Raw genomic sequence first — 12,777 nt, 5'->3', positions numbered from 1 at the left:
CGTTAGTTTTGCTTCTCAGTTCGGTAAATAAAACACAATAAAACATTTATTTTTAAAGCTCAACTTCTCCACCAGCCAGGACTCTGTCCACCACGCAGTCCTGCTGGACGTGTTTCCTCTTGGGTTCTCACTTACAGATGGCTGTGGCATCGCTGGGACTCAAACTCACAGCCTCCTGATAATGGTTCAGCCCTCAGCACTCAGGAACCCCTGAAGCAGCTCAGAGTTTGTGTCCATAAATGTTTGAAACCCTGGAGAAAATATTTGTTGTTTTGAATTTGAAGAGTGTGGAATCCCACCAACGCCACAGCTGTGTCCACATCTGGAATCTAACTGAGACGCAGACCTAGAAACAGCAGCTGGAGAATTCTTAGCTTGAGTTGAACAGACTTTTAATTTTTACAGTGTGATAAAAAGGAGCAAATGAACAAAGAAAGTGTAAACATAAGACGGAAATACGTTTTAAATAAAATAAATTAATTAATTAATCAATTGTGCATAAAGAAATAAATGAATAAATAAAAAAAATAAAGTGTAAATAAATAAATGAAGTGGAAACAACGCGATGTAACAAATAAGGACAAATCATATTAAAGAAAAAATACAAATAATAGAGAAATATAAAACAAATGATTAAACAAATAAATCGCAAATAAAAATCCTAAAAACGACAAAAGTAAATAGAATAAAATAATAAATACAGTGGAAATAACGGAACTATAATAAATAAGAGGAAGAAAAAACATTTTAAATTAAAAAAGAATAATAAATAAAAAATTCAAATAAAAAAATTAATAAATAAAGTGAAAATGAGCAATTGCAGATAAAACTCCCAGCTGGTTAAGTGTGTGTGTGTGTGTGTGTGTGTGTGTGTGTGTGTGTGTGTGTGTGTGTGTGTGTGAGCTCTTTAATTTCCTCCGAGCTGGTTTATAATTTCCGGGCTGCACTTTGAGCACGCGATTGGCTCACACACACACACACACACACACACACACGCACGCGCGCGCAGTCTCGGGTCCGGCGAGCGCGTGGAGCGCAGATTTCTCCACCTGCACAGACGCGCGTGTTTGAGGAGCTTTTGAAAAAATAAACAAAGCGGCGCGAGGACCAAAAAAAAACAAAAACAAACAACGAAAACCGACAACAACAAACAACAACAAAACAGACCGAACAGAACCGGCCGAAGCTCAGAGTTCAGTTCCTCTGTTTCGGGTGTCAGTCTGATTTATGCGGGCGCAGGCGAGGCGCGCGCTATGCAGGGCGCGAGCAAAGCCTGCAGCTTCACCATCAGGAACATCCTAGGAGGAGAAGAGGAGGAAGAGGAGGAGGAGGAAGAGGAGAGAGAGGAGAGAGGAGAGCACAGTGAGTGCCCCGCTGAGGGGCGCGGGGCAGCGCGAGAGACCCTCGCACGCACGCACAGGGGTGAGTACAGAAAGCAGTAATAATAATAATAATAATAATAATAATAATAATGTAATAAATACATTAAAAATACACTCTTTAAAAAGATGTTCTTCAAGGGTTCTTTAGTGAAGAGGATGGTTCTTTGTGTGGTGAAAGGGTTCTAAGAGTGATTGAGAATGTGTTGTATATGGTTCCATACAGAATCTTTTTGAAAATGGTTCTATGTAAACCCTAAACCCTAAAAAGGGTTCTGCTATTGTTTCGATGACAAGCTTTTACACAACAGCAGAACCCTTTTTGGCGCTCTATAGAACCATTTTAAAAACGTTCCATATACCATATACAACACATTCTCCATCGATCTGAAGAACCATTTCACCGTTTCTCACGGCTGCCTTTACTGAGGAACGCTTGAGGAACCCTCTGATTTGGAGCGCACAGAGAGATGACTCAGACAGTGATGTTCATTTTATTGAGGTTCTTGGTTTCATCGGTTCTCTGTCGGATGTTGATCCGTGTTCAATCAAAGCTGCCGGGTGAGTTAAACTCTCCTCTCACTGGCTGTTTAAGATCATCGGTTCCACACAAATGAAACAAGTCAACTTCACTACTTACACACAGTAATTATGCTGATGTATTTCATTCGTGTGGATCCAATGTAGACATTTAAATCAAGCAAATTTACAGTAAATAACAATGTAACTAAATTTAGTGAGAACTGACTTTTATCTATTGCTTCTTTTAACCTCCTTTTTTACCCTCTCACCTGTTTTAATGTCAGTTGTTGCTTTTCCTCCTTGTTTTATTCTGTCGGCTCTTCCTTTTCATTTTAATTTGGACTTTATTTCTGTACATCACTGTAAATGATTTATTCTGTGTAATACTCATTTACACTGCATCTGCATTTACTCTGATCTCTTTCGTGTGATTTACTTTAATTAATCGACTACATACTCAACTCAATCCAGGACACAGTTGTGTTCAAACACTTGACATAAAGTAAATCCTGCATTGCTTTTTTATTAGATTGTATTCTAATAATTCTTTTAGTTGCAACGGGCTCAACTTTTAAATCCTGTTATTCCCTTTAACAGAGATAAATAAACACCTAATAAGCTGTTTTTCATTATTATTATAATTTATTATTATTATTATTATTATTATTTATTTGTGATACTGATTTTATTTTTTTCACTTATATGTCAAATTCATTGTTTTTAAATATTTTATATATATATATATATATATATATATATATATATATATATATATATATATATATATATAATGTATATATATATACACACACACACACACACACTTCTTGCCGATATTGTCCTTGTTCTTGTTTGTTGGTTAAAGGTGCCTATATGTGTTTATTGTGTGTCATTGTTTACCAGGTCTACTGTATAGAGGAAGTATAGGGCTCATGGTGCCCCCTCCTTGGGTTAAGCTTGTTTTGTGCCTTTTCTGCTCGGCTTCAATAAAAAAGCTCAGTGGTCTCTTCTATGTCTTCTTCTACAGCGACACTTGTGAGTGCTGTTGTTGTCACTGGATAGTTTAGTGTGTAGTTAATCAGAGAAATAGTAACTGAGGAGGGTGAGTTACAGTGTATCAGTAGTGTCTATGTTGTGTCCTCCCACATTACCCTGCGTTTTGTGTTGGGGTTGCCTTTGGGTTGGGTATTTCTTGCTGCCTGTTGAAGTGCCTGTTCAAAATAAAAGAGCATTCGCCTGTACACACTATGTTTTCCATCTTCTTCTGAGCCGACACTACATCGGTGTCAGAAGTTGAGTGTGCCCACCAGAGTTTAAAGAAATCAGCACCGTGCTACTGTGAGGGCACCTGGGAGCCGTACTTAGTACAGCTGCAATTGATTGGCTGGCATTACAGCTGGATGGCATTCGTCACCACGATGCAGCTGCGTCTGGCACTATAGGGGAAAGCAGTACAGGTGCTTGTGGATCTGCTGCCAGAACAATAATGACCTAATGGCGTTGATATTGATCCTGCAGTGAGCTTTGGGCAGGTGGTGGTGTGGTCAGCCAGGCGGCTTCTCCCTGAGAGGCAGAGGCTAAAGGCAGAGCAGATAAGCATGTTGGCAATGGAGCTGATTTGACTGATGATTTGACTGGCACACTGGTGTTTGAGAAGGCTGTGCTGGAGGAGTTGGCATTGAAGCATTTCCTGATTTTGCTTCTTCTGGAGGAGCTGAGATAGCAAGTGCAGCTCACTGCACCGGCCAGCCTTCACACAGCCGCCATGAGACAGAGAAAGCAGAACTCATCCTCGGTGTGAAAATGCTGCAGCCAGCAACATGGCGCTGCACAGTGTAGGAGCTCAAGGAGGAGACCACCTGCAGAGCTTCCCCCAAGTGACTGAAAGCAAAGTGACTGGTGTGGCAGCACTGCAGGAGGAGGGGACACCACACCAGTCAATGCTAGAACCCGAGTTAGCAGGAAAACGGAAGCCAGCCAGGAAGATCAGCTGCCACCGTGAACTTTGGGTTGAGTTCAGCATAGACAGGAAACAGCTCACTGCCCTCACTGACACTAACATCAATGTCACTGCTACATCCAGTCATACTCCCTTTCACCGAGAGCAGCACTCCTGCTGACTGAGAAGTGATGAATGTCTGTATGGCTGAGTCAATGTGAGATGGAGGAGGCAGCTTCCGGTCTGGTGAGGGGCCTGAGTGGAGTGCATGAGTTCTGGTTCACAGCTATACAGAATGTATGCATATATGTCTGGGAGCTCCTTGTGACAGTCGGGTCTGTGCTCAATCTAGGGAAGGAAACACTGGGCTTGGAGATGGGACGAGAGAAGCCAGTTGTGAGGCCTAGCTGTGGAGCCGTGGCAGACAGCTGAGGCTTCCTGGCCATCATTCCCCATAGGGGAAGGTGTCGGATCAGGAAAAGCTGAACACACAGCGCCAGTGCTGGTGGACGTATCCCCAAGGGCCATAGGCAGCGCACAAGCAGCACCCTTGCTGGCAGAAAGTGAAAGGTGGCTGAGAGGAGTGCTGTTGCTGTCTTCACCCCCAGTAGCACCAGAGTTGATGCTGTTAGCTGTGAGGAGTTCTGCCACATCAGCACATCAGTGGATTTTCCATGGAGCTGGTGTTCAGCTGCCTGCTAGGAGCAGGGGAGGAAGGCGCACTCCGAGTGGGGTACACCAAGAAGCCATTGTGCCAAGGACATGGATGTTATGTCCTCCCGCGTTAGCCCGTCCCTGTGTTTTGCGTTGGGGTTGCACTGGGCTGGGCATTTCTTGCTGCCTGTACATGCTATGTGTTCCGGTGCTAAAATACAATATGCAATGTCATAAATTGTTAATGTATCATTTTAGTTTTATTATCATTGTATTATTATTATTGTGTTTATTACTTGTAGTAGCAGAAGTAGTTCCAAGGTCACATGATCTGTCTGCATGTGCACACATCTGGAGGCAGGAAGCGGTTTAGAGCTGATCTGAAATGCTAGCATTTTAACATTTTTCCACAAAAAATATGCCGTCATCAAACTAATCAGCACTGTTTATTCATACACCTGGCTTGATGATGTTGTCTCATTGTGCTGTCAGCTGCAAAAACACAGTCTGATCAAACATCGTAGCTTTCAGCACATATCATTACTAGCATTAGCCACTCAGAATGGCAGCTATAACTATGAAACACAGAGACTTGACCAATTAAACAACTAACCTCTTGTTTGTGCAGCACTCACTTCAAATCGAGTGGTTTCACCCCAAAAACATTCACTGTTTTGTCAAGTTAATTTTAACTGAAGCACAGCTAACAGTTAAGCTAGCAGACAGCCAAGAATCACCTCTACATTTTTAGCATATATTAGTTAGCTTATGCTAGCAACATTAATGCAATGTAAGCATCTTATTGGGATGTTTTTGACCATATTTATGCAGCATTATGACTCTATATAGCCATAGTTGTACTTGTGCTTAGGTTGCATTGATGCTTAACTGGGAAAAAATGAATTAAATATGTTTGAGTCGATTTTTTAAGTAACTTCCTTCCAAAGCATAGTTCAACAGTGGGTCTGACATCTTTGAGTTGGCTACTTCTCTAACTTGGAGGATCAGTAGGTGGTTTGATTGAAAGGGTGTTGGGCAAAACCATTGAATCGACATAGATCTCCATAGATATTGAATCTGCAATGATCTTGCTTATTGTGTTGGCCATTGATTTAATGTTGGAAAATCAACCATGCTAAACATTGATTGAACAGCATCGCTGATGGTTGAATAGCTATCCAATATCAATACTGATGTTGATTTAATGTTGAAACAATGTTTAATGGTGAAAAACTCTATGATGGTGCAATGTTGATTCAAGAAACTTAATAGTAAATTCAATTCAGTATTTACACAATACAGCGCACTTTACATTTAGACGCTCTAACAGTGGTTCACAGTGGCAGGTGAGTACAGCATTTGGAGACGTACCCTGGGACGTTTATTCCTACATGGCACCGCAGCCTGGATGGGGATTGAGCCTCTCATCTTTGAACCTCTTAGCACAACTTGTGATGACAACACAAGGTCTTATAGGCAGATAAAAGAGGTATAAAGGAAGGCGTAGTGGATAACACAATCTCCCTCAATACAGAAGATGCTATTGCATCATGTTCAACGTGGTAGATTTTCCGACACTGAATCAATGGCCAACGCAACATGCAAGATCAGGGCAAATTCGCTGTCAAACCCCTTGACATTCCGGTTTCTTACACACTAAAGCTTATTATTCATTAAGTACAGGGGTTTCAATGCAAACTAATGGAGCTTTTCTAAGGTTATAGACATGTGTAATAAGACTTGGGGTCTGCTGACGTACGTATTCATATGTATTTCATAGATTCCATCCAACCTGGAGTAGAAGAAAAACAACGAATGCCCCTGGGTACCAGCGATCAGGAGGGTCCCTCCATCAGCCCTGTGCCTAAACGCTCGGGCGCAGAGGCGGAAAGGTGCAGCCCAGCCAAAAAGAAAACGCGCACCGTCTTCTCCCGTAGCCAGGTGTTCCAGCTGGAGAGCGCATTCGACGCCAAGCGCTACCTGAGCAGCTCTGAGCGAGCATGCCTGGCGTCCAGCCTCCACCTGACCGAGACTCAGGTAAAAACGTGGTTTCAGAACCGCAGAAACAAATGGAAGAGGCAGCTGACAGCCGAACTCGAGGCTTCATCCTCATCCTCCTCTTCTTCACGGACGCTGCTGGCTATGCCCCTCATGCCCCCCTTACCTGCAAACGTGTCTGCTCTCTATTACCCAGGATGCAGCATCGCTGGCCTGCCTTTATACAGCCTCTATAATAAACTAGACTACACAGCACCACTGCATTGAGTTATGAACAAAGTCACCTTTATCATTACATATATAAGCCCTTAATAACTTTGGTTTTCTCCTATTGCTTTTATTTTAGGCTTTCATTATATAAGCATCCATAATACTCATGCAATATAGTCATGCTATATATTTTGGATTTGTCCATCTGTCTTGACTTATATCCTTTTGAAGCATGCCACCTGTTCTTGGATCATGTTTGGTTTTATGATGATTAAAATCCAGCTTTCACTTGCTAATTTCTATTATAATACAAAACAGTAATTAAATCTACTTTGAGTTATTATACGTGTGTATATTATTGTTGTGATAATTTGAGAGATTATTCCTCTCATTTTATTTTTCTCTTTCTAGACACAAAACAATCCGGAATCCAAGCATTTTCATATGTTAGCATTTCTTATGGGCATTAAACTGATTTCTTTTGTCTAATCAAAGCATTTGTACGCAAAGAATTGGTTTGATTGGTTCAGATTACCCTCCGGTTATATTCTCAAAACATTGGTACTAAATCATCACTGGTCACACTGTCCACTGTCCACTGTCACACTATGTCTAGTTAGGGAACATAATTCCATTGCATTTATGTTCTTTCAAGTTACATTGACTCCATGCACCCTGTCTTGACTGCAGGCTATGTTTAAGTTAACCATCTACTGCATGAATTATAACTTAAACATGATAAAATATTTAATGTGTTTTTGTTATTTGAAATTGCTTAAGTAATGGAAATTTTTGAAAAAAATTTGTGGGTTACTTGGTAAATTGTTGCCATTTGGCAACAATGCACAATCATACCATAGCACCATAAAATCTAAAAAAAAAACCGTAAAATTAAAATAAAAAATTAATGTTTCTCTAAAAACATCATTTTATCCTTTTATTGAAAACAAGAACAAACAAATCCAACTTATACTTAGTGAAATGTATGACCCAATATTTACAAATATTGGAAAAATAATACAATTTCAATTGGTATTTGGAATGCATGGTAATAACAACATCGTAATAAAAATTCCTGGTCATGTGATGTCATGAAATATTTGTCCTTTCAAAGTAAAAGACCCTTTTTCCACAATTAAGTAGGAAAACACAGATTTTATATTACTGCTTTTTAGTAAAAGTAAGATAAATAATTGTTGCCACATGGCAACACCATGCAGTAGAGGGTTAAACGTTCTGAAAAGCTAAAAATGGACCCCTTTCCTCTGAGAAAGTGAAAACCTTTAAAGGGCTTATTTTTCTTGTATCTTATCTTTTCCTCTGAGGTCTTCTTCCAATGTTTGTTTATTGTGATATAGCAAAAATGGTCTTTTTTACATGACAATTCCCAAACTTTATTCATCTCTTAGAATTAAACAGGCTGTTTTTGTCACTGTGCCTTTAAGACTGATATATGTGAACAGCTTCTGTTCTGATTGGCTGCTCTTCAGTTGGTTAAATGTAAAAAAGTTCTTGACGTCACAAAAACATTCACTTTAAGATTCAGGGAACTTGCAGTGTAGTTTCCATATGTGGACTCTATAGACTGGAGAGTGAGTGGTTGTTTTGATACTTAACCCTTGTGTGGTGATCAAGTCTGTGGGACCCATTTTCACACACACACCACCCCTCTAAGCTGGTTATCATGGGGGAGCTGGAGCCTATCCCAGCAGTCATTGGGTGGAAGGCAGAATACACTCTGGACAGGTCACTAGTCCATCAGGGCAGACAGACATATACATGTCCAATTGGTCTTACAGCATGTCTTTGGACTGTGGGAGGAAACCCAGGCAGACATGGGGAGAACACACAGGAAGGACTCTGGTCACCCAGCCGAGGAATCGAACCCAGGTCCTTCTTGCTGTGAGGTGACAGCGCTACCCACTGTGCCACCGTGCCACCCCAGACCCTTTTTCAGTGTTTACCAAAAGAAAAAATCATGTGAAAAAATCATCATTTATTATCATTTTGACCTCAGATTCTTGGCCTTTGCTCATTTCCTGTGAAGAACATATAAAATAACCCATTTTCAGTGTCTTCACTCTGTTCACCTCCCACACATTTATATTACATGTGGTGTTGGGCTGAACCTGCGGGGAGTAAAAGTGTGGAGGTGCTGTGTCCTTCGCTCTGTTCTCCTCCTACATGGCCTGCTGTTAGTGTGTGTGTGTGTGTGTGTGTGTGTGTGTGTGAGGGTGGACGACATGGGCAGGCTGCTGACTGGCTACAGCTGCTAAAGAAGAACCCTACGCTGGACACCTGTGATATTTTAAACATCTGGTATTTTTACATAAATTGTTATGGCTGATTTATAAAAACAATAATGTGGTGGGTCCACCAGACCACTGAGTAACAAACACATCAACACCACACAAGGGTTAAAGTTTACATATGACAAATGTTTAAAAATGGAGTTATTCAATTTTCCATGAAATGCACCTTTTCCATGTTCCTCTGTATGAGTGTGTGTAAACATTACTGTGCTAGTCCTTATTGGTGTCTGTGTGTAGGGCAGGGTATCATCCATTTTTTTATATTGATACTGATACCATTAACTTGGCTTTAATATGCTGACACTTCAGTGCTGATGTGATTACATTAATAACATACATACTGAAAGTAATTTAGACAGCCAGTCAGCCAAGATTTTGACTCTCACTGACGCTGAGAAGACTGACTGCTTAAAATAATAATAATTTTCTCGTATATAGCACTTTTCCCAAATCCCAGGATGCTTTACAATTCTAACAACATTATAAATCAACACCAAACACAATATACATACACAAAGGTCTCCTACTGGTAGGGAGAATACTTTCCTGACCATGACATGAAGTCACCTAGCTCACTGCCCAATGAAACTCTGCTGTCACTGGGCAGTCCCCCAGCTCATGGCCCAGTCAAACTATGTTATCTCCCTGAAAATTGTTCCAGTTTGCTGCCCAGTTGATGTGAAGAATCTCCCGGCCTGTGGCCCAAACTCAGCTACCTTCTCCCGGTTTGTGCCCCAACTCTGCTACTACTCATGGTGAAGAATCTCCCAGCCCATGGCCCAGTCAAACTCTGCTACCTCCCTGAAAAGTGTCCTGGTTTACAGCTTAGTCAAACCACTACCATGGTGAAAAACATGTCCCGGTTCAGGGCCCAGTCAAACTCTGCTACCACATGAAGTCGGTCAACAATGGAAAAAGTCCCGGGCAAACAAAGCAAATCACTAGCATAACACAAACAACACTAAACAAACACAAACCTAATGTAGAGCAGCAGCCAAACTGAGCACATCATTCTTACACCAGACATACACACACAAATATACTGAAACTTTTAATCATTGTGTGATGTCCTAAAAACCACCACATCTACATACATCCGCCTATTCAGCCTACAGCTGTTTGGCATCACCCATTCACTCATCAGCCAATCAAAACAGAGCTCATTTACACATATCAGTCTTAATGATACAGTGACAAAAACAGTCTACTTAACTGTAAGGAATAAAGGGAGGTTGGAAAATGGCCAAGTAGAAATTAATTATGACTGTTTTTAGTGCTTAAAACCACATGAATGTTATAAGTGGATCTCATGGGGAAAAAATAAAATGCAAGAAAATTTTAAGATGTGGGCCTATTAAAATAATTGTCTGCTGATACCAATGTTATTCTGATATTTCTGTATATCCCCAGTATGTGGAAAAGCTTCTGTGCTCCAACTAGCCTAACCCCATCATCTTTTATTTACTTTTATGAAGAAAAAGTTGCAGTGTTTGGTGATAAACAGCATTTTTCCTGATGGAGAGTAGTCAAATCTCCCCACCACCACCAAATGCTGATCGTCCTGGTGGGATTTGGACTCCACAACAAGAATGAATATTGTGCTTTGGTTAGAATTTGTGAAATTTCGTAATTGGGCAGTTATTATAATGACCTGCATTCCTTGATGTGTATGAATTCAAAATGCAGCTTTCAGTGATGCTGGAATGATTCATATATAAATGACCACATTCTGCAAAGCCTTTGTTCTACTCATAGTTGTTCTGGCACAAGATCAATGGAATAAAATATGTTCCTTGTTAATAAAAAGCACTATTCAGAAAAATATTCTGTATTTGAATGAATCTGTAACTGAAGAGAATTTGACTTCCATTCTGAAGCAAGTAATTCATCGACAAGTTGCTCTTCTGGCTGAAACCAAAGACCCTGATACCAGTTCAAAAAGCTATAATATGTTCTTAATTTGATGTTTCTGGTAGCATGTTTTAATATGGCATATTGAAATGATCCTGCATGAACCTGGTCAAGAGTCCAGCAGAAATGTTGCCCTGCAGTTTTGCTATAAACAAAGATACCCTGATGCCCGCTTTAAACACGCAAAGTACACACTTAAAGTAATCTGCTTCTTTAAAACAGCTAAGTTTGACTGCCTTAAATACTCAGGCAGCCAAGGACAAGGTTTTCACTGTAATCTGAGTAACCAACCGTGGAGGTTTCTCTGACAGGTACCCAGCCCTGCTGAGATGGAAATTCCACCACTGAAAGGCTGGTTAAAGAGAAATTCCAAAGAGAAAAACAAAAAGTGTCAGTAAGTTTCTCTACAATTATTCATTTCACACCGAACTACTCTGAATGACTTTTACATCTCAACAATCTAATTATGCAGCAAAAAATCAAAGGAATTTCTCTTTAACCAGCCTTTCAGTAGTGGAATTTCCATCTCAGCAGGGCTGGTATCTGTCAGAGAAACCTCCACGGTGTGATAACAACTCAGCAAGGAAGCTTTTAAAGTAATTGAACACTTCTGACTCGGTAAGTTTCTCTAGAACAGAGCGTTTCACACCAAACCTCTCTGAGTGACTCTGTTTACAGCTTACAATTTATTTATGCACATTTGAAAAAGAAACAGGACACTTTTTGGCACGATATAAAACCTTATTGAACCATATATATGGTCCTGTATAGAACCACATATATCCTGGGTCAATTGAAAGAACCATCTCATTATGCACAGAACCATTTATGCATTTCTTTATTAAAGAACCCTTGAAAACCATCTTTTTAAGAGTGTGCAGAAATGTTTTCTTTGAGACTTAAAGAAAACCGATTGAAAGTCTTTCATTTTGTTAAAATAGATAAATAAAAAACAACACTACTGAAATTTCTTTTCACTTCCGTATACTTGAGTGGGTTTATATATAGATAATTCTTGACTTTCAAGTATTTGTGTGGCCCCATACTTTCTCTTGTGCATGGATTCGTTTTTTTTAAACAGTACACCTGCTTTCACTTCTGTATTATAGTTTTACGGATTACAGACAAAACGACTGAACAACTGAGATGGAAACAAATTTTGGAAAAATGAAATGCTCTGTTGTAGAGAAACTTGCCCGAGTTGTTCACAGTGGTGGTGATAGGAACCAGACATCCACCTTTAAAATCTCCCTCACAGTTAATAAGAAAAAGTTATTAAATGAAATAGATTAATTCACTGTCTGATGTCTGAGACATTGTTTTACGATAGTTTTGTGATAAAGTTTTTGCTTAAAATGTATTTTAATCACTTTATTTTAATCCAATTCATGGCGGAGGGATACATGCAGGGCACTGTGAGGCAAAATAGTCCCTGAAGAAAACTTAGTTTTTCAGATTTTATCACTACTATCATCAGCACTACATATAAAAATTCATAAGGCCAGTGTAGGTCCAGAGATGGTTTTAGATAATAGATAAAATGCCTATATTTGTGTTGTAGACCTTGTGACCACTGGTTCCTATCACCACCACTGTAAAGAAATGTGAATCTCTACAACGAACCACTTCACATCAAAACATTCAGAATTATACTGTTTACACTTCAAGGACTGAAATGTAGACATTTTGAAATATTGGTGGAATTCCCCTTTAAGGAGTACATAGCCCGGTTCAACTCATGGCTGTACATTTAAGCCAATCAAACGTTGCGGCGGAAATGTTACGATGTTTGAATTCACCAATCAGAACGTACACCGGGACGATGACGATTTTTGAGTAGGCCAATCAGAGC

At 40.0% G+C, this 12,777-nt stretch overlaps 1 protein-coding gene across 1 annotated transcript; it reads left to right on the top strand.

The window, feature by feature from the left end:
• The first annotated feature begins 1,040 nt into the window (after positions 1-1,040).
• Positions 1,041-6,937, top strand: LOC118808787 (homeobox protein HMX2-like). The gene is made up of 2 exons (XM_036571663.1): positions 1,041-1,422; positions 6,275-6,937. The coding sequence occupies exons 1-2, from the start codon at positions 1,254-1,256 to the stop codon at positions 6,757-6,759; spliced, it is 654 nt and encodes a 217-aa protein (XP_036427556.1). The 5' UTR covers positions 1,041-1,253; the 3' UTR covers positions 6,760-6,937.
• Positions 6,938-12,777: the final 5,840 nt, after the last annotated feature.

Source organism: Colossoma macropomum, unplaced genomic scaffold, assembly GCF_904425465.1.
Source record: "Colossoma macropomum unplaced genomic scaffold, Colossoma_macropomum, whole genome shotgun sequence".
In the NCBI taxonomy this organism is placed as follows: domain Eukaryota; kingdom Metazoa; phylum Chordata; class Actinopteri; order Characiformes; family Serrasalmidae; genus Colossoma; species Colossoma macropomum.
The sequence above is the reverse complement of the archived record's forward strand: the minus strand, read 5'-3'. Positions and strand labels throughout refer to the sequence as shown.